This window comes from Humulus lupulus, chromosome 5 (assembly GCF_963169125.1).
Source record: "Humulus lupulus chromosome 5, drHumLupu1.1, whole genome shotgun sequence".
Classification (NCBI taxonomy): Eukaryota; Viridiplantae; Streptophyta; class Magnoliopsida; order Rosales; family Cannabaceae; genus Humulus; species Humulus lupulus.
This window is the reverse complement of record NC_084797.1, coordinates 4526535-4549656: the sequence shown is the minus strand read 5'-3', so window position 1 is coordinate 4549656 and position 23122 is coordinate 4526535. Positions and strand designations below refer to the sequence as shown.

Sequence of the window (23122 nt, the reverse complement as noted above, 5' to 3'; positions counted from 1 at the left end):
CAAATCTTATATAAAATAAATTAGTAATAAGTCAACAAATTGATTAATTAAGCTATTTTAGGAAAGTTATCAAGTATGTGAGTAAATTAAGGAAATGTAATATTTTGTTAAATAAAATGAAATCAGTTATATACAACAATAATTAATATATTTTGGTTATATTATTTTATCCCTAACAAAATTGTTATTATTTATTCTTATATGTATAAATGTGTAAACTGCCCAAAAAAATTAGCAATTCTGAAAACTAAGGCCCAAGTAGCTTCAGCCTAAGCTTCCAGCTGCCCCAGCCGAAGATTCTTAGCTGCCAGCAAGCCCACGAGCCTCCTCCCAGTTGGCCCAACTCACCAGCCCAGCCCAGAAGCTGCCCCAGCCTTCACAGCCTTCCTGGCACTCCAACGGGCCAGCTGCACCAGGCCCACGAAAGAAGCCTCCCCAACAAGCTTTCCCTTGCCAGGCCCAACCCGCCAATATTTCTCCAACAGTATTCGGCCCACCTAAAACCCAAACTTTTACCCTTTTTGAGCCAACAAATTGTCACTTTGTCCCCTTGTCTAAAATACTAATTTTTTATTCAAATTTTTCTACACATTTTACCAAAAAATCATCATTATACCATATAATTTACCCATATTTACTATATTATTATTAATTTAATCAATTTAATTAATTTAAATTGATTATTTTAATACTATCATTTTGGCTATGAATAGGGAATTTTCAAGACCATTTTGGGTGTGCTTGATTTTTGGGAGATGTTACACTACACAAGTTCTAGACTTTCAAACATCTCTATTTTCTTCATCTTCATCTTCTTTTTGGTTAATTTTCTATGAGTTTTTAGAGGAAAAATTTGGGCGTTTCTCCTCCAAATTTTCCTATTTATGTGTATAATTTTTTGGTTTGTAATTTCTAGTCCAGTTATGAGTTTCTAATCTTTTTAAGATTATTAAGGTGATGATGATACAATATGTAACTAGATAGTGTTTATTTTGTATGTTGATTTCTCATTTTGTGCAACAAAGTTTATGGATTTTCTTTTTCAAATATTTTCTTTCATCTTAAATATCTTGTATTTTTTATTGTTAGCAAACATATTTACACTTTGTTATTCATTAGTGCAAAAACATAAGATTCTTTGTGTAAGATGTGTCATTAAATCATACACATCCAATGCTTAGAACAAAAATATTATGTTTTGCCTTATAAATAATGTTATTTGAATTTTTGTTGTTTCGTTAGGTTGATTCACATTCAATACTTTGAAATTATAATTTTGAAAAAGTGAAGAAAAATCTTATATTTTTAGAAGTAATTTGTGCTTAAAATTATAAATCTATTTGGAAAATGATAGTTTGATTTATTTTAACTATCACTAAAACTTGGGAATCAATGTACTTATAAATATTATTCAACTTATATTTTGTGGATTCTAGCACCTTAATAATCTTCTTTTACTATCTTGATTTCTATTTTTAATTTATTTTTATTTATTGTCTTTGATTTCTTTATTATTATCTTTTATTTTATTTTCATTATACAAAAATCTCAACAATCTTTGGAGCTATGTTAGAATTTATTAATTTTGGTTTAAAATAGTTTTCTTTTCGATTTTAGACAACTTCTTTGGGTTCGACATCCTTGATTACACGATCACTATTCTATATGAACGATTCGTGCGTTTGCGATATAAATATTTAAAACATACTTATTTTTGGTCCATCATATATGTTGTGACTAAAAAGTTGTTACTAGAGGGTACCTTTATTTGTAGTATTGATCATTTTCATAACCATCAAATGGTTATTATTATTATATTCTTTGTATCTTGAATATTGTAGATAGTAATGAAGAAATTTTCAATTGCTTGTTTTTTCTCATTGATCCAACTTCTTGATACTTTTATTTTCCTATTTTATTTTATTTTATTTATTTGTGTGTGTAATGAGACTTTTACTAGTGTTTTCTTTATTATTAATAAGAATTTTATCTATTGTTAAGGCCTTATGAGTTAACTAAAACCTTAGATTATTCATTCTAGAACCATATGATGAGTCAATAAAAACAGGCATTAAGAAAACATTACTACACTAATCTATATATGCATAGAAAGGATAATTTTGATGAAGAAAGAGGTGTAATTTTTACAATCTCTCTTTTTATTTCTTTTTACCATGTCCTTTTTCTAATAGTGTGTATATGTTTTATTGAGTTGATTATTGATAAATCATTACATAAATAGATGTGATAGTTTTATTTAACTAATCAAATTTATTTCAGATGAGACCTACTTTTTTAATAGTGCTACGTCAGTTGATATAATATCTTGGTGCACATATCATTATTCCAAATATACTAAGTAAAGTCACATTAACACACATTACCACCAACCCACTCTCATGTGGTCGTACATAGTAGCATTCCCCTTCGGCACACATGTTGCTCCACTCCTCTCCGTCGTCCACCGCTAGCCACAGTCTCCTCCCCGAGACGATCTTCTCTTTCTTTAACACTACTCAAAATAATCACACCATTTTTCCCACAATGACTAGTAGCAGTGGTGGCCAAGTGAAGGCATACGACATGTGGGATGGGGTCCCTCAGTGTTAGAATATGGAAAAATATTTTGAAGTAAAATGTGATCTATGGTAAGAAGTATAAAATTCCATCTCAAAACCAATACAATTATTAGGTAGAATAATTATGATTTTGTTATGAATTGTTAGTTTGGTAAATTATTTTTAATTTTAGTTAAAAATACTTTGATCAAAATCGGGTTTATGAGTCTATTTGAACTATTTTACAAAACACATGGTTCAAAAAATAATTTTTCAAAACACGAGGTCCAAACAAAAAAGTAAAAAAATACAATGTCCAAAAAAGTATAAACCCTTAAAAATATCATGTCAAGCCAAGTGACAATAAATTCGGTTAGATAATCATTTATTATATATGTAAGATTAATTTTTAGTGTTGCTATTTGACACCTTAAGATATCCAACACTATATGAGGTGACATTTCATAATTAGTTAGCGATATTACATAATACTTATTAAATTCAAATAAGTAGAACTCGATATAAGATTACACCAATATAAGTATGTTAGGTAGTGCCAAGCTGCCTAATATGAGTTTGTACTACATTAACACATTTTTTTTCCTTTCGGCCAATCCAATTGAGTTACCACCAATTGGGCCCGGTCCCACAGATGGTATTAAATTGGAAATGAATGTCATCATTAATTAAAGTTGTACGTGTATATATAAGTGATCAATAATTTAAGTTAAATATTTTAGATTTTTTAGATATCCTTTTTTTTTTTTTTTTATCCTTTACCTACTAATCTTTGGCCGGTTCATGCATCACACTACAAAATTAAATATATAAAGAAAAACCCACAAGGATGGGGCAAGATTCCTCGGTATACCCCTTTATTTAAAAATAAAATAAATAAAAATAAATTACTTAAATTTAATATATATTATATTATATTAATCACTCCAAAAATTAAATATATTCAAAATTAAATTAAAAATATTTAAAAAGTTACTAATATATTACAAAATCAAATAAAGAAACATGTAAAATAAATAAAAAATATTATAAAATAAATAAAAGATCAAACGGAGCATTGTTGGGGCGGAAAGTACTATTATTCCTATCCCCAACCACAACCACTCTATGGATAATAATAACAATAATTTATCAATAAAGTTGTAAAATAATTATATACCCTCTCCCATGATATTGTTAATTAATAAGTACAATAATAACGTGGTTGAATTTTTTTTGTTCGTATGATACCAAATTCAATGTTTTCCAAGCTACCATAATTTGACCAAACTTATAATTACATATAAATATATGATCATTGTAGCTATCATGATATATACATATTTTAATAAGTGTGTAGATAAAAGTAATTTTTAATTTTAACAATTTATTTTTATTTTTTTAATGTTAATTTTTTTAATAAAATATTTTTATATTTAACCAAATATTTTTATATTTAACAATAGTTTGTAAACTATAAATACTTAAGCTTATATTCCTATATAATTAATTTTTTTAATTATTTATTTTATTTTATTTAAGTTTAAGTGTTTACAAACTACCATTAAATATAAGAATATTCTATTAAAGTTAACATTAAAAAAATAAAAAACCATTAAAACAAAAAAATTTCATTATCTATATAATTATTATATAGAAGAGATATAAATATATATATATATAATCAAGAGATTATGAATAGCATAAAATATTTTAGACCATGTTTTTATCATCCTCTTTTCAATCTTTATACGTACCTACCAATCTTCAATTCATTGTTCCTAAAATATCCTCATCATAATAATCAAACAAATATATTAAAGTGTATAAACCAAGAGTAGAAAATTCAGACAAAAATGGACCAATCAACACATGAATGCAATAATTTCCACGTGCTGATCAATTTAAGTTGAATAATAATAATAATAATAATAATAATAATACGTGTATGGTGAGATATGAATGAATAGGATAAGCTTATTATTATCCTGAACTCTCTCTCTCTCTATAAATACCTTGGAAATAAGCCTCTAGTTTCCACATCTCAAAAGTATTATATATATATATATATAATCACTCGATCGATCTTCTTCACTCACTACAATAAATAAAAATGGCGTTCATGAAGGTTTTTCTTGCTCTGCTTTTGTTGGCTGTGGTGGCTTCAACAACTCATGCTCGTGTTGATTTTTTGGGGTTGATTTCGGACAATGGTGCTCCCTTTTGTCCAGTTGGTATGTATAAATATATATATATAGATATTGAAGAAATTAACTTATTATAATAAGATCATAAATTATCTATACCTTAACCCTGGTCTCCAAACACTAGCCCTATGTTTGGTAAGGATGAAAACGGGGAGGAAAGAAGAGAAAACTGGAGAGAAGTAGAAAGGTGAGTAATTTGGTTAGAGAGAAGAGAGAGGGGAAAAGAAAATTGGATAGAAAAATATGGTGGGACTCACTTAAAATATTTTCTCTGATTTTATTTTTTGAAGTTTAATGACTAAAATGACATTGACTTTCACATTATTTATTATTTTTAATAATTTTTTTTTTATTTTTATCTTCACATTATTATATATATTGAAAAAAAATAATATATATTGTGTTAAAAAATATTATATATATTTTTTAGTTTAAAAATTTTAATTATAAATTATTTATATGCATTTTTTTAGAATATAAAATAAATGGAAAAAAAGAATAGTATGCATGATAAAAAAATTATTTTCATGCTAATTATGATAAAGTTATAAGAGAAAAATATAATATTTAAATTATGAATAATACATAAAGATAAATATATAAATATTAATATAATGGTAAAAAATATCAATTTTATCTTACATTTCAATCAATAGAAATAAAATAATTTTCTTTTCTCTCATTTTTACCAAACAAGTAGAAGAGAACATATATTTTTTTTTCTTTCCTTTATCTTTTCTATCCCTTCTATATTTTCCATCCCTCTTATTTTCTTTCCTCTCTTCCAAACATAGGCTAGGAGTAGTCATGACACAATTTAATTTTTTTCACCCTTTTATAACAAATATATATATATAATAGTATATTTTTTCTTTCTAAATTCATGATTTTTTTTTTGTATTTACAAAAAAAATAGACACATTATTCTAAAATTAGAGTATTTTATTCTCTTATATTAAGTTTGGGTGGAGGAAATGAAATTGAAGGATAAGAATAAAATAGAATAAAAATTAATATGAAGACAAAAAATTGGTTAATTTTTATAAAAATTATTGAGTTCTTTTCATTTACTTATTCACCCCAACCAAACATCACATGAACATTAATTCATCTGATCATTATTGGTCTTAGTTATGTTGGTTCTTGACAAGAATTATGATCAGATTCTATCTAAAAATTAATTGGTGATTAGTGGAGTTACCCATGTTTTTATTAATGACTCAATATTTTTACACGTGTTCTATGTAGGACACTATATTCTAATATCCCCTCAAGATGGTGACTATATTTTGCTCACCAGTCTTGAATCACAAATTGTTTTTCTCAGCTATAGCTTATTTTATTTTTTTATCTCGAGTGTCTTTTTGTTCTATGCGGATCTTGTGTGACTTATCGCTTGTTATTTGGATATCAAGTGTCTTGTTGTACTATGCGTATCTCATGCATAATGCAGCTTACTGATCTTCTTTTCTTTTTTTAATTATGCTCACTATTTGGATCGGTGTAGATCGAATGCCCACTAAGAATATGACTCATGATACCATGATAATCAATGATTAGTGGAGTTAATTACTTGTGTTCTTGACTCAATATTCTTTACACTCGTTCCACGTGGGACACTGTACTCCAACAATTCTTATATTTATACAATACATGTGTATATATATATATATATAATTTGATGAAGTGATGTTGTTTGTATGTAGGACCAACGAAATGTGCTAGCTGTAGTTGCGAAGTGGAATCTGGGAAGCTTAAGTGCGTTCGTAGAGACACAAGAAGAGGTGCTTGCCCATCAACCTGCGGCAATCCATGCTTCTGCGACAGATCAGCCTGTCCACTTTGTCAATGCAGCTACGAGGTCACAGGATGCCCTAGAATATGCCCAACAACCACTTCGACGAAGATATTCAACTAATCACTGATTCATATCTTAGTCATCATATCTTATATATATCATCATCTACACATAGCTAGCTCTCTTTCATATAAATATATATATGCATGCCTCAATCATACATACATATGATATTGTTGAGGTTTTTAAATAAGTGAATAAATGTAAGCTGGCTATACCTTATCTTTTAGAATAATAATATAATATCGGCAAGTTATTATATAACAATTATGATGATGTGGCAATATAATGACTTGGTATAGCAAGTCACCAATAGGTAAATATTTTTTTTTCAACATTGACTTTGAATTTAGTTATTTTTTTTTGCATAATTAATGTTGTTTTCAACCAATAAGAGACATTAGCTATATTTAGAAATTGACATGCATTTGAAAAATGAAAAGTTTACAATATTAAATTTTCATAACAAATACACGTTTTTCATCAAGTAACTCTTCCAAAAATTTGAAAAAATAAAAATTTATTTTTAGAAATATTAATTAACAACTATAAATATGGACCATTGATCTTAATCTAATGGATAATATTAAAGTAACTATCCATGGGTAGTAACCATTAAAAGTGCACCCATATATATTTATACATTCAACTCGTCAACACATAATGCCATGGCAAAATAAAATAGTATCCATTAACGAGTTAAAAAAACTGTCACCTTTTTACTCAAAGTATATAAGTTTATTGGAATTTTCTTAGGTAGAGGCTGCTCTTACCGTAAGGGCGTTTTCTATTTTTGGTACTTGAAAGAAATTATAACCTATTTAGTACTGTTATCTGTTTCGCAGTTAAGTCTGCGTACATGGTGTGAAATTTGCTTATAACTTGGGTACTTTTACCTCAAACATTTCTTAAATTGGGTAATTTTGCTACAAATATATCTTTTATTGGGTAGTTTTTCCTACGTTTGACAGACGAATTTAATTGTGAGAATTGACAGTTGTACCAAACTACACCAAAACATGGACAGAAGGTACTTTTATCGCCAAAAAAATAATTTGAGTACTTAAATGCTATAAATGTAATAATTTAGATACTTTAACTGCAAATAACCCTAAATTTAAATAGCAATAACTTCTTATTCAAGCACACACTACAACATATTTTTGAAGAGTCATATCTATGATATATAACATAAAATACAATTATTAATAACAAAATTGTAAACAAAAAAAATTGCCTAATGAGAATTGAAGCCAATAATAAAATCTCAATATGTTTCACACTCACATCCATATTTTCTTCTACCATTATTAGCTATAATATTGTTTAAAATTTTAGTTTCTTAAATGGAATAATCTAGTTTCTTTGAATACCTAATAAATTAGAAATGGTGTATATTAAGAAATAGGCTTATGTTTTAAAATTATGTGAAGATATTTAGTTGACTTATGGATAAGTAATTAATTATAAAGTGGTAAAAGGGGGAAAAAGAATCCAATAAAATAAACTAAATTTGGAAAATGAATATAATAACGTAAAGGGTATATAAAATTATAATTAACGCCATAAAAATATTCTGTAAAAATGTAAAGAAGTGCCAAGAGTTTTTACTTTATACTTTTTCATTCTTGAATAAATGAATATATAATTATGATCAGTAAAAAAAAACAATAATACAATTTGAGGGGTCGGGAATATTAACACTCCACACTAAAAACAAAATTTAATTTAAATAATATCTTTTTATGGGTGGGACCCACTTTAAGTCAAAATAGTCAAATGATTCTTTCTTCCCTTTTTTTTTTCTTTCTCTTTCCCCGACTTCTCTCTCTCTTCCCTTTCTCTTATCTTCTTTCTCTATTCTCTAAACGGCAACACGCCACCACCACAAAGACTCAACCTCCGGCAACCACTATTTTTGACATGCAGTGACTCATTGATTTGTCTTGCTCCAACGACCTCAACCACCAAGCGGCGCTGCCAAACTCGTCGTCTGTTCGGAATAGTCAGTCAAAGTTTTGGTCCGTCAACTTTGATTGTGTTTTCAGGCCATCTCCGACCACCTCTCGACGAATGGTTAGTACCTTTGAAAACAGCGTGAAGAGAGGAACAAAACCCACTTAGTCATTCCGGTCAACTCGTCATTTTTCTCTGGCGAGATTTTGGGTATCTTCTCCACTTTCCGGCGACGTTCCGACTAGTCTGAGCACCTTTTGGATCGATGGTTCGCATGAATGTGATCTACTCGCTGATGTGGTCATTTTGTTATATGTCACACCTACCTTCGTCGATGTTTCTGATACACCGCTCACTGTCGCCACCAACCGCTACTGTGCACCGCTTGGGTAAGGTTCCGGAACTTGAAATTTTAAATATGGTCATATTATATATCGTTGGACGCGATTTTGAATAAGGAATTTAATGATGATAATCATTTTTTCATTTAATGCACATAGGAAAAGTGTGATATTAAAATTGGACTAAATCATTATAGGATCATCGTTAAGCTCAGCAGCGTCGGTTTTAGCTTGGATTGAAAATTCTAAGGAGGTAGGGACTCAACTTGACTATTGTATTTATTTTACTCATATTGAATTGCATTAAATATATTCCAATTTTGAAATTTATAAAATGTTTGAAAAATTGAAAACTTAATCTACATGTTTTCTTATCTGTTTTGAGGGCACTGAGTGTCAAATATATTTTTGTTCACTTATTTATGCAGGTTATGATTTTTTTGGTTTTATTGAAATGCAGCTATTATGCTGCCATATTTTCTAAAATATAAAGGGAATGTGTTTCTTTCTTTTCATGTTTACTTGCATTTGGTTATACCGATGAGAGCCATAGTAATCATGATTTGTGCATGTTGTTGTTTCACGGCCTAGTCTCTGTGTCATCATAGGTAGATCAGCTGTCCACTCATCTGTAGGTGTAAAGACCTAGCATCTATATACAAGAAGTGTTCTAAGCCTCCCCCTTGTGGTGGTTATCAGGTCCGGCTACCCGATTTAAGATGTCGGTTTTTCTATGGTGGGTAACAGGAACTAGGGATCTAGTGGACGATGTGATGTGCACTTGTAGCTATGCTCTTATGATTATTTGTGTTTTCTCTCTATTTTGGTTCATACATGATGATATATGTTTTGTTTTCAAAGCTAACTATGCAAGGGTTTTATTAAAATTTTGGTTCCTATGTTATTAGTTGCTTTCTTACTGCGCTTTATAAGCTCACCCCCTATATCTCTCCCATTCCGGGAGCCTAGTGACGCGAATGTGGATAAGGTGAATTATTGATGGAGCAAATGTGTTTAGCCTAGATCTATTTAGTGTCATTGTTTTATCTTTTGAACATTACATATGTATATTTGATTTGGAACCTAATGATCGGTATATTTGAATTAGTTATGTAATAGTTAGGAATGAGAAATGGTGGATGCTAAGTATTATTTTGAGTGTTTATGACTTATTAAATTTAATTGTTTGGTGACTACATAACTGTGGGGATATTATTGTTCTATATATAATGATAAATGATCATGCTTTTATCATTAATATTTTTATATACAGTTATAGGAGTTATTCCATGAATTTGACTTATAATTATAGTACTATTTAATATAAACTAAATGATCATTTATAAAGACTATTTTACAACAAGGGTCAAAGTTTGACCTTTAACCACCTAAGTTATAGATATTACAAATCAGCCACAGCCTAGGGCTCGAGTTGTGACATTATATGTATGCATGCAATGAATATTATTACAATAACATATAAATTTAAAGAGCAATGACTTCTTCTTCTTCTTCTTCTCATGCAATGAATATTATTACAATAACATATAAATTTAAAGAGCAATGACTTCTTCTTCTTCTTCTTCTTCTTCTTCTTCTTCTCATGAGCCATCTGACAACATTAGTGATTATCAGAAAACAAACATCCATAGTGAGCGCATTTGCATGGATCGCAAGTTGTTCCAAGCTGCAACTGATGGTGAACTTGAAGTCTTCAGGGAAAAGGTTAGTGAACTCCAACTGTTATTGACCCCAGAAAGAAATACAGTGCTCCATGTCCATATCATCACTACTTCAAGAACACTAATCAAACAACCTTCGTGGAAGGGATCCTAGACTTGTGTCCAGCACTGTTGATGCAAACTAATGCAAGAGAAGAGACTCCCATACTCATGGCAGCAAGGTACGACCATCACCGCATTGTTGATTTTCTAATTGAACATGCAAAATCATCCCAACCACAAGACCTTGAAGAGGACATCTCTGGTGTCCAAACGATGATAAGGATGAAGAATGAGGAAGAGGACACTGCGTTGCACGAGGCTGTGCGGTTCGGTCATCTTGAGGTTGTGCAGATATTGACGAGAGAAGACCCTAATTTCTCGTATTCAGCTAATAAAGCAGGCGAGACTCCACTCTACATAGTCGTCCAGTGCCGACACCAAGATTTGGTTAATGTAATACTAAATAATTATTTTTCACCAGCTACCGGTGGTCTTAATGGCAGAACTGCACTACATGCACTACAAGAAAAAAATGCTTTTAATAACACCGAAAATGTGTTATCAAAACATACGATAACACTTTCTGATGTGTTAAGACCAACTATGTTATCGTAGGTCAGGGTACTTTACATAACACTTTATTAGTATTATATAGATGTGTTATTGTACTGTCAACGATAACACAATTTCTGTGTTATTTTAATATATAGATAAGTGTTTAATTATGTTATTTATAGTCGATTATATAACACTTTTTTTGTGTTATACTACACTTTAGTATAACACTTTTTTTTGTGTTATACACTTTATTATAACACATTTTTTGTGTTATACTATACTTTAGTATAACACATGTTTTGTGTTATACTACACTTTAGTATAACACATTATTTGTGTTATATAATGAAGTTTGCATAACATAATTCTTTGCATAAAAAGTGTTATTGTAATAGATATTATAACTCAATTTTCATATTATTGTTATATTTAGATATGTTTAAATTCTCATTATATATTTTATTTATATAACACTAATTTATTCCATTATATTTTAATTTTTTTTATATAATTAAAATTAGCTTTCTAATATATACTAGCATCATCAAATGAACTTGATTTTCAAATAACAAAAAGTAAGAACATTTAACATTGAATTAACAATCCACAATTTAGTTTAAAACATTCAACACTGTCATCAAGAACAAAATTAACTTTAAGTATTCAAGGATTCTAAAAGTTACTACTTTCAACACAAATAAATAAACAAAGTTACTACTTTCAATGAGTCTTAAGTATCCTTTTATGCTTCTCTTATCACATCTGCAAAATAAACAAAGAAATATTTTATTGTTATTATCTAGCATCACAAATTACTTCAAGAAAAATGCTATGGAAATTATATCCAATAAAGGACACCACATACAAAATAATGGATTCACAACTACACCAAAGCAAACAAAAACCATTCTACTTCGAAACTACTCAGAAATGAGTATTTTACTTAAGAGTGTCAAAAACCATAATTTCCAAGTCTCCACAAAAGATATAAAGGAAATACTAGCAGTTTTTTTTTTTTGGTTTCATCATGTTTTGACAGGTGAGCAAAAGAAACAATTAATTGAAGTCGCACAAAATAGATTAGCATTTGCTAGTTTGGTAAAGTTGAGTCCTATTGAATATATGTAGTCTAAGCTAAACCCATGATAATATAATATCATTTCCTCTCAACAATGCAAGAATAAGCAACAAGTTCTGCTATTCTATTGATATGAATCATGATGAGAAATTGATTCTTATTATTGAAAATGAACCAAGTGATGAGTACAATTGGGTTAGCCAATTAGCTTTATTTATAAGCTGGCTAGGCGATCAGAAGAATTCAATCAAGATAAGCTCAAAAACAATTATAGGTCTTACATGAGCTCAAGAACAAGTGAAGAAGCTCCCCCGCCACCGTTGCATATGACACCAACCCCGCACTTTCCCTTTTCATGTCTCAATACCTGCAACAACATTATTCTTATTTAAGAAATTCCAAGTAAAATATATCAGAGAGAGCATAGTTACCAATGTCTCTTTTATTCCACAGCTAAACATAACTGCATGATGTAAGATATATATAAGATCCAATGGCCTAGAATCTAGATGACACTCATATTATATGTGTGCAAGGCAAACATGTGATTAGGCTTACTAAAAAAGAAGCAATAAAGAGCATAAATGATTGTGCCAATTCATTAGTCTGAAATAGTTTGAGAGATTAAATAAAGAGCATGACCATGTGTTTAGACTAAGTCCAACAAGCCATAAGGAACTCATAAAAGAGAAACACAAATAGAACACCACAATAAACTAAGCTACAAAAATCAGCAGCAGAGTGTGCTTTATGATCGAAGCCACTGCCAAAAAAAAAAACAGAGAGAGAAAACACAACAGACTAAACTTGGAAGTTTTATTAACCAACAATTCTGGGCCAAACAAAAAGCTATTATGCAGCATGTATGTTTTAGTAGCCAGGATAGCTTTTCCCAAAGAATAATTGCTGTCTTTGTAGACAGAATTGTACAGTAATGGACAAATACACAATTGATCAAGGTATTGGGCTTCAAGGGTAGACAAAAGTTAATTATTTTATCTCCAAAATGATTTGTAACCACCAATAGTTTATCATAGAGGTTGATTAAAAAATGGAATCATAGAAATACATTGATTAAAAAATGAAAGACAATCATAGAGGGAATCGAAACCTGCTGGCCATTGTCTCCTTTTCTGTGGATTAGAATTTTCCCAATCTTGATTCCCTTACAACATGCTCTCAGAGCATTCTCCATACTCTCACCACTGTAATGACAAGAATAAGTGTGCAATGAGAATATATCGAATTAGTACATTGTGAAAAATTACAGCTTTGAATCTTATTTTTTGGCCCAAGAATAGAAATCCTCTAGAGTTTGCTTCCAAATATAAAATTTATATGAAAAACTGACAAAAAAACACATGCCACAATTGCTTTGCGAAATTACCTCCTGATTATAGACACACCACATAATCTCTTACAGAAATCTACACCAGTATACACGGACTCTGCGAAAGACAGGAGATGTAAATTAGCTATCAGCAATTACAGTTTCAAGAAATTGGACTCTCTTAGCGAAATCAAAATTAGAAAAAGAAAACAAAATAATGAAGGTATCATCTATACAGCATAAACTAACTTTAGTCTTTGAACAACAAACATGCTATGAAGCATGGGTCCTAAACTGTCATATTAGGACAGTTAATATTAGATTTTCCTTTTTAGAGATTTGCAGTACTAACAACATAATGCTTTGCTTTTCTAATATGAGTAGTGGCACTTAATTGTTGAGGCTAAACAGTTAATGCCCTCACATTCAGACAAGAAGCTAATGTTACTCATATGCTAAAAAATTTCCTGTTTAAAAAAAGAAAAAAGGAAAAGTTACAATATGATAAGTAATTTTTCACATATAAGCTGAAGGAACCCATTAAAAATGAAAACAGAAAACTGAAAGGGACAAAGAACTAAAAAATTCCATTTGACTGTCAGCTTACCAGTTGGAGTGACCACCTGTTTTTCTGTAAATGGCAGATGTCCCAGACCATGCTCAACGACCTGGTAATAATTTCAAGATCATTACTCATTGACTAATCCCATTCTCAAAATGCAAAACCATAAATAAACTTTATATTCAAAGAAACAAATACTCACCAAACGAATCAACCGATCAGCATAAAATACAAAATCATGCTTCGTTGTTTGTGAATCACGTATGAGGGTATGCATGCCCCGTATCTGCATGAGTCAACCGGTAATTAGTGCCATAGAAAGTTGCTGAAATTACATTAATAACAGAGAATGAAGCTTGCCAGATACCTGAAAAGTTGAATGTATAACGTATAAATTAGGATATATTTTACACAAGTCATGTTGGCCAAGCTTTGTACGGATGTGTTATACAATCAAATCAATAGCCACGTGATTATCTCCTCCGCGAGGAATAATGATGTCAGCATATTTTTTTGTAGGAAGAATAAAGCATCAAATGCAGGCATCACAAACTTTGAGTACTGCATTAAAACAAAAGCATTTTAAGAAAATGAAATGGTGAAAAATGTAGCCTACTTTCATCAGATTATTCTCTCATTTTCATATGATCAAGTACCGGAGACTAACAGTGAACCCTCAACCCTATCGAGTGGAGATTTTGTGAAAGGGAATGACATAAATGATTAAACAACAAGAGTTAATCAAATAATAAGAGGAAACCATCCATCACAAAGATCACTTTCAAAAACAGCACTTTGACATTTCTAGCTACTAACAAGTAACAAAACATAATTACCACCAGAGTTGCAGTTTCATCTCCTGAGGTATATTCATTGATACTTTAAACTTAATTGAGGCCCACAAATTCAAAGATATAATCTCTTGGCAATAAGAATGATTACAAAATTACATGAATAGTTGCTAACCTGATCAAGAACTGTACCAATATCCCTGTTTTTTTCTACTGTGTCACGCCTTATCCTCCTTGCTAAACGAACATCAGCATCTGCACTGAAAAATTTTCAATGTGAAGTGCCTCAACTTAGTAACACTATAAAGTGACATATCACGGCATCCCATAGTTAATGCAGAAACTATAAAAGAAATCATTATATTAATTGAATCTCAAATGTAATGGTATAATAATGAATAAATTAGAAAAAAAATAGTCAGATAAGCATCTCAAGACCACATATTTGTAGTAGTAACTAATGAAAAGCATCAGAAATACAGAGTAAGAACATCAAGTAGCCTAAATGATAAAAAAGAAAATAAATGACCTGTATCAACAAATATCTTCATATTCATCAACTCTCGAACACGGGGATCATGAAAAATGAGAATGCCTTCCAAAATTATCACATCTGAAGGGTTTACCTGCACATCATATGCCGCCATATTGTTGAAGTAAGGGTCCTCTAATTCAGAATTCTAATAGAGATAAGAAACATACTGATAATTGCAAGCATGCACATACTGTAAGTACTGAATAACTTTAATTCTCCTATAACTTCTCTTTAGTAAGACAAGTATAAGAAAACAAGAGGCAATTCATTAGACCAGCATGTTAAGAAAACAAAAGTTGCCCTTCTAGGTGGGAAGACATTGTTTTTGTAACTCTTGAAGTCATAGTTTGGAATATCTACTGCTTGCCCATTCCTCAACTTATCCATAGAATCTAAAAGTTTCTCATTATCAAATGCATCTGACAATAAAAGCAATTTTACATCAAAAGACATGAAAGAGACAGCATGCACCATATAGGAGAAATATATACCATAGTTAGGCTAGTTATCGCTACAAAGCAAACCAATTCTAATGTGCCCCACTAAATGGCTAAAAATATACTATATTTTTGTGAATTTTTAGCAAGATACATGTATTAGAAACTGTGTACAAATTTGTAGCATACTAAAAAAAAATTAGTCATATATTAAAAGTTAACTAATTGGTATCTTAAATTATTTATAAAAAGCAATGAAAATGTAGCTTTTAAAAGTAATTATGCAGTACACTAAATAATATCATTTTCTAGTAAGTTATTCGTGATAACTTGGAAAGTAACTTTATGATAACTAATTAGTTTTTAAGATAGACTTGAAGGTAACGTAAAAATATATTAATAATAAGACATGTAAATTACACGAGTGACTAAAAAAGTCTATTAAAAGTTACCATGCAGTATACTAAATTAATTTTTTTTAATAAACTATGTGGTAACTTATTACATTATATGGCAACCCATTAGTTTCTTTAAAAAGATTGAAGGCTACCAAAATGTATCTTAAACAGTAAGATACCATAATATAACATGAAAATAACTAATTTGTGTATTAAGATGTCTAGAAATGAGTTTGGAGGTAACCAAAAGCAAATGAAACAATATGATCTAAAGATAAAGCGTTTAATAATAAAAAAAAAAAAAGATCAATTTGTATCCTATCAATATCGTAAGCAACCAAAATGTAAGTTTTTACAACCTAAAAAAACAAAAAAAATTAGGAAGCGGGAGTTCTCAATTTTTTTTTAAAATCTGGTAAGTAGCGTGGCACCAGTATTTATGTAAATAATTTGGTTGAATGTATTTTTGTAAATACTTTAGATTTTATGTATATAATTATAAATATTCCTAAAAAATTACTCTTCAAATTAGAGAGAAAATTTGTGGGACTTTTATGCTTAAGTTATTAATAGGGAATATGTCATTTTGGTCTCTTGGGTTTATGCAAAATATCAGTTATGCTTCCCGATTTTCATAAATACCAAAATATTACCATCTCTTTTATTATTCATTCCAAAATGGTACCTGGTAATATTTTTGGTCAAAATTATTTTTTCAAAGACACTTCATCCTCACTTATTTATTTTGTTTATAATAAATATATATACTTAAATAAATAATTCTTCAAGTTTATTAAAGTTAAAATCAAATATTAAATAGTAATAAAATGTAATACATGATTTTAATTATTTTATTATTCATTTAAGTTTATATATTTTTTAAAATAAAGTTTAAGTATTATCTATTTATCAAAAGAATTAAAAGTAATTTTAATTATAGAAAAAATATATAGGTGAGCGTAATTTAAAAAAAAATTTGACTAAAAATAGGTGTAGGGTACCATTTTGGTATGAACAACAAAACATAGGAAATTTTTTTGGTATTTATGAAAATTTGGATGCATATTTGCTACTTTGTATTAATTCAGTGACTAAAATAGTATATTCCTTTATTAATATTAAAATTAGTTTATAAAAATAATAGAGTAATTTCTCACTTGTCTGCCTTTATAAAACTTTTCTTTCTAATTTGGAGGAAAAAAATTTGGTAGGCATCACACAATATTCTTCTCTTCACTTTTTTTCCCTTAATTTTTTCTCTCTCTCTACTTTTCTTTCCTACCAAATACATTTTTTTTTCTTTTCACTTTTTTTTCCTACCAAACATAGGATTATTTTACCAAAATAGCCTTGATACTTCTAATTTTTATCTCTATATTATTTTTAATAAATTAATTATTTCAAAAATACATTTTTTATCATTATTATTGACACAAACTGTAACGCCCTAAACTCTAGGGACCGTTATGGTGTGCGTTTTATACAGTGCTAAACTCGCTAATCGAGTCATTTGGCCATAATCGTGTAACTAAGTATGATTAACGGTTTAAGGTTAAATTTTTTTGGTTAAGATATAACGTTTCACTAAAACGTTTACCATATACATTGGGATCCCAAAAATATTATTCAAAGGTTAATTACAAGAAAGTATTTACAACTAGCCGATCTAAGCAGCAAAATAGGGTTTAACCCTAGTTCCTCTTTCAACCCTCGTTCGTGGCGGTCGAGCAGCTGCATATGTACACATCGTCACCTAAGCTCTCAAACTCAAGGATGGTCCAGCTTTCTTTTGCCTTTACCTGCACCACATAGCACCCGTGAACCGAAGCCCAGCAAGAAAACTCAATATGCTCATGAACAATAATAACATGTCATCAAATCATAAAGTGCATGCCTAGCAGTAATAGTCTTCATCACACATGCAAATAAGTTCAAATAATGATGGGTATCCAGGATAAGGAATCCTGCCCTCCTGAGTGGATGACTATCAATTCAATCCTAATCAGATGAGTGATTTAACACTGGTAGTTCTGGTAACCATGCTGGGCTTATAGCCCTAAATAGAAGAGTGACAGTTGTAACTATATGAGTCATTCAATGCCAATATTCATCGAACTTAGGGTCGGTCAGACATTAATGCTCTATATGAGTCATTCAATGCCGATGTTGATTAGACAAGCGCTTATAATTTTCATCGACCTTAGGGTTGGTCCAGCATTAATGCTCCATATGAGTCATTTAATACCGATGTCGATTAGATCTAATCTTTTTATCGGCTCTGTGCTCGTGACGCTTATGCCGCTCCTGACTCTTAGGTCAGTAACACACAACCAATGCTCAGTATCGTTGATGAACTTGACTAGTAAGTCACAGCTTCACAGACGGATCTGACACCATTGTCGATTATGACTAGTAAGTCAGTGTCATTCACAAGAAGCAAGATTTGCTAGCATTTAATATGCAATCCATGTCCACTTTTAAACATTCAACATGCCTCAATAATGTCCATGAATGTCATATATGGGGTGCAGTTTTCTTACCTTTGGTCCAAGCACATGTTACCAATAAACAAGCCACAAGCATGATCCTGATTCCAAGCCCCTATTGATAACTTAGTCACAACCATAATATAAAACCTCATCAAAATGAGTATATAAATACTTCCAAACCCAACCCAAGCCTCCAGGATGTCGAATCCCACTCAACTAGGTAGTAGGATCGATCACAGGGCCTTAGAGTTAGGTTCCCATTAACAAAACACAATTCTGGAAACTTTTTCTGTTAAGGGCCGCGACCCTCCTCCTTCTTCAGCAAGCTTGGGCCACGGCGCCCTAGAACAGGGTCGCGGCCCAACCTCGAACCAACCATTTTTCCTCGTTTTCTCCTTTTTAAAACCTTCCAAAAACCTATCAAAACATCTCCAAACTCAAAAATAAAAGTTCCCAAACATCCCCATGATCCAAAACCCATAAAACCCAATCTTTAATTCAATCAAAAACTCATCAAAACACAAAGTCCAATTCAAGCTTAAAAACTTTAAAAACTTAGAACTTAAAACTTGGATTACCTTCGATTATGTTGTTTCCCAACTAAATCCTCCAACTAATAAGCTTCTAATCTTCCCTAGGATCACTATGCCTCGAATCTCGCTTAAATCTGAGTCCTAGAACTCAACGAAAATGCGATCGGGAGACGAAAATGGAACTTTGAGGGAGAGAGAACATTCTTTTTATTTCTTAAAAGGTTGCTTCAAGCTTAAGTAGCTTCAAATAAATCCTAACGCTCGGGGTCCCAAAAATGTCCCCGGGGGCAAAATAGTCAAAACCTCCAGAATTTCACCCTGATCTTACTAACTCCCAATTTATCATCAAATTTTTATTCCCATTACCCACTAACACGGTAATGTGCTGAATGCCCCTTGACTCACTCCGAGTCAAGTATAAATATGTTGTGACTTTCTCACTAGCTTACCTCCTAGAATCATCTCGTGTTGAGTAACCCTAGCATAACCAAATAATAATAAAGCACCACACACATATCATATATGTCCCAATATGCCCGAAATGGCCAAAATATGAAAATCATTCAATTAATCACAAATGGGTTCACATGCATATTTAATACACCTAACACATGCATATTATTATTTAATAACATAATAAATCAATTATGGCCCTCCTGGCCTCCTAATCAAGGTCTTAAACGTTATTAGGAAATTTGGGTAATTACACAAATATCCTTGTTGACGCAGTTCTTCGCCAACAGGTAATTAAGAAAATAAGAGAAAGAGATTAGTGCTTAATAATGAACCAAAATCGATAAATGATCTTTTTATGGACTGATGACACAACTACGTTTTTAGGTGGTTCAAAGGTTAAAATCCTTCTACTCCACCAGCCAATATTATTGCCATATGCCTGGTATTCTTTACAGGGTACTTTTTTACACAATAGAATCCAACCCCTTGCAACTCCTAGGGTCTCCATATTTATAAGAGAGGGCACCTGGAAGTTGGTAAGGGAGGCCATCCCGTGACCTTCTTACCCATCATGTCACTTCTGTGACATTCATGATTAATTCTTAAACTCTGACAAACGAAGTGTGGTCTAATCAACAGGTAAGGGGGATATTGGGCCGCACGGCCCAACCCAGTCGTGGGTGTCTGAATACGCACGTTCATGCTGCGTGTCCGAGAATTCAGGGATATATCAGACATGTGATCTCTGATATATGCACGTTTACATTGCGTGGTTGAATTTATAAAAGGTCATAGCTTCTAACTCCAGTTCGTACCCCGAGCTGGATGCCCTCTCGACCTGCGGCCTTCAAAGTCCTGACTCGACCCTTGAGTAATCTTGACGAACCTTTTGGCTACCTCGAGCTAAAGAGGTAGGACTTGACGACGGAAGCTCCAGTCATGGGGTATCCACGTGGCTGACATAATTAGGCCACATCTCAGCTCGCTAACAGCTCACTGGAAAATCAGGGCGTACATCTGCCCCCAAGCCCTTGCTCGTGGTACACGCCGTCGTGTAGGGCCACATTAGGGCCTTTTAGGCTTCTCCATGGACTCTCCATATTCCACCTTTTACGCAGGCGCCGAATACGTGGAACATTGTGGTTGGTGACGGTACGTCTTCCGAGAACCGCATTAAATGGCCTAGCCTATGCTCAGCCATCGGGACACCATCCAAATCCCCTGCACAGGGGAAAGACCAGGGCCTGGCTGCCCTGGCCAAGGTACCTCCTCCTCTGCCAGTGGAGAAGATGCCCCCGCCTCCTCCACGAGCTCTGTCCCCTGCTCGAGACGTGGAGGCGGAGGCTGGGACTCTGACGGCCGTAGTCCCGGATGTGCGCATTCCCGTTGACCCCCAGGCCTTGGAGAAGATTCCTGACGTCTTCCGGGGGATGGTGTATGAGACGGAGAGCTACGCTGTCGACCACTTCTACCGCGCCACCGAGAGAGACCTGCAGGCCATCGAAACAAGGAGCCCGGAGAATGTAATGGAAACTTCATTGGGAATGGCTCTAACGGTAAGCTGACTTTACCCTTTTATGATCTTTGATTACCATGCCTTGCCCTGTTTCTCTCTCTCTCTTTTTTTTTTTTAAGGCAGTTGCCTCTTTGTTTTTATAGAGTGTCTTGGCCCTTCACCGGAGCATATCCAGGTCCAGGGCCCAGCTCGAGGAGATGAGGGGCGAGCATCAGACGATTTTGGCCGCCCATCAAACTGCCTTGATCGCCCTGCAGACGGCCCAACAGAAGGAAAAAGAAGCCAAGGATGCTTCGGCGGCCGCGCAAGCCGAGCTGGATGAAGCCCGTCCTAAGCTTCAAGAGGCCGAGGCCACCAAAGCCGCCCTTGCTGCCGCGCTGGTCGAGCTAGACTCTGCGAAGACTGGGGCCGAGGAGGCCAAGGCCGCCCTGGAAACGGAGGAGGCAGCTTCCAGCTCCGCCATGGAGGACATGCTCTACCACTGCTGGGTCTATAACTCGGACGACGACTTCTCCTTCTTAGGAGCGGACTGGGAGGTCTTCTAGGAAGGGTTCAAAGCTCGCCTCTAGCAAGAGGCACCTTCTGAGACCGGGGACGCCTCCGCAGCTGCCGAGCAGGAGGGCGAGACGGCGACCTCCACAGGGCAGCCCGGTGGAGCCTAGGGCCTTTCTTTTTCGGACCCACTCATTTATTATCATCATCATTTTTTTGGAACTTTTGTATGAGGTTTTTCCACCTCGAGACAATTGGTTTTATCAATTTTTACTTTTAATTGGTTTATTTCCTTTTGCCTCTATGCATTTCGGTCATTGCTTTGAAAAACTTAGTTCGTGTTAATTCCTGACTAATATTTTGTGCTTTTTTAGAAAAACACCGATTAATCAATTTGAATTAACTTCTAAGCTTTATGACCTGGTTATGTCTAGGTCCTTAGTTTGAAAACTTAGTGCGCGTTAATTTTTATCAATATCTTGTGCTTTTTAAGAAAAACAACGATCAATCAATTTGAATTAACTTCTAAGTTTTTAGGACCTGGTTATATCCAGGACGTTAATTTGAAAACTCAATTCGCGTTAATTCTTGACTAATATCTTGTGCTTTTCAAGAAAAAATACCGATCAATCAATTTGAATTAACTTCTAAGTTTTGGACCGACCTGGTTATATCCAAGGTAGAGCTTAGTTCGCGTTAATCCTTTATCAATATCTCGTGTTTTTTAAGAAAAACAACGATCACTTGATTTGAATCAACTTCTAAGCCTTTAAGGCGACCTGGTTATATCCAGGCACCATATGCCCCCTAAGTAACTAGGAAAGGGTCTTTCGTGGTTACTTGATATTATACCCACAAATATTCACAATGAAAAACAAATATTTAATTTTCATTGCTTAACAAAAATAAAAAAAAGGAAATGGCTTTTAAGCCTTACAAGGGTGTTATCGATAATATCTCTTCAAATGGATGGCGTTCCAAGTTCGTGGGAATGCCCCTCCATTTAGCCGAGCTAATTTGTAAGTTCCTTCCTTGATGACTTCGGTAATTTGATATGGCCCCTCCCAATTCGATCCCAATACTCCATCTTTTGGATCCTTACCGGCTAAGAAGACTCTCCTGAGGACCAGGTCGCCAATGCTAAAGGCGCATTTTTTGACCTTTGAGTTGAAGTAACGAGTGATTTTTTGCTGGTAATGCGCGAGCTGAAGCTGCGAATCTTCTTGTCTTTCATCAATCAGGTCGAGAGAGGCGCAAAGTAGTTCATGGTTGTGGTCCTGGTCATATGCCTGGACTCGATGCGAAG

At 32.6% G+C, this 23122-nt stretch overlaps 2 protein-coding genes and 1 pseudogene across 3 annotated transcripts; 2 read left to right on the top strand and 1 right to left on the bottom strand.

Annotated features, from left to right (window-relative positions):
• Positions 1-4604: 4604 nt before the first annotated feature.
• LOC133834238 (uncharacterized) lies at positions 4605-6955 on the top strand. The gene is made up of 2 exons (XM_062263777.1): positions 4605-4789; positions 6469-6955. Exons 1-2 carry the CDS (start codon positions 4669-4671, stop codon positions 6678-6680), a joined length of 333 nt encoding a protein of 110 aa, XP_062119761.1. The 5' UTR covers positions 4605-4668; the 3' UTR covers positions 6681-6955.
• A 1399-nt stretch (positions 6956-8354) lies between these two features.
• Positions 8355-11095, top strand: LOC133834237 (uncharacterized). 2 transcript variants are annotated; one of them, XR_009893323.1, is made up of 3 exons: positions 8355-8965; positions 9077-9170; positions 10553-11095. XR_009893323.1 is itself a non-coding variant. In XM_062263776.1 (3 exons), the coding sequence occupies exons 1-3, from the start codon at positions 8842-8844 to the stop codon at positions 10751-10753; spliced, it is 381 nt and encodes a 126-aa protein (XP_062119760.1). In that variant the 5' UTR covers positions 8358-8841; the 3' UTR covers positions 10754-11095. The 2 variants fall into 2 exon arrangements, 1 of the variants encoding a protein (XP_062119760.1); XM_062263776.1 differs by having other exon boundaries at positions 8358-8965; positions 9115-9170.
• Positions 11096-12554: 1459 nt separating this feature from the next.
• Positions 12555-15969, bottom strand: LOC133777835 (uridine kinase-like protein 3; annotated as a pseudogene).
• Between the last annotated feature and the right edge of the window lie 7153 nt (positions 15970-23122).

What these genes read in the sequence shown, in the direction of transcription:
- LOC133834237 (XM_062263776.1), top strand. Translation starts at nt 8,842, where the DNA reads ATGGTTCGCATGAATGTGATCTACTCGCTGATGTGGTCATTTTGTTAT. An exon ending in CGCTACTGTGCACCGCTTGG is followed by an intron (nt 8,966 to 9,114) that starts GTAAGGTTCCGG and finishes AAATCATTATAG; the next exon opens with GATCATCGTTAAGCTCAGCA. An exon ending in GGATTGAAAATTCTAAGGAG is followed by an intron (nt 9,171 to 10,552) that starts GTAGGGACTCAA and finishes AGTGATTATCAG; the next exon opens with AAAACAAACATCCATAGTGA.
- LOC133834238 (XM_062263777.1), top strand. Translation starts at nt 4,669, where the DNA reads ATGGCGTTCATGAAGGTTTTTCTTGCTCTGCTTTTGTTGGCTGTGGTG. An exon ending in TGCTCCCTTTTGTCCAGTTG is followed by an intron (nt 4,790 to 6,468) that starts GTATGTATAAAT and finishes GTTTGTATGTAG; the next exon opens with GACCAACGAAATGTGCTAGC.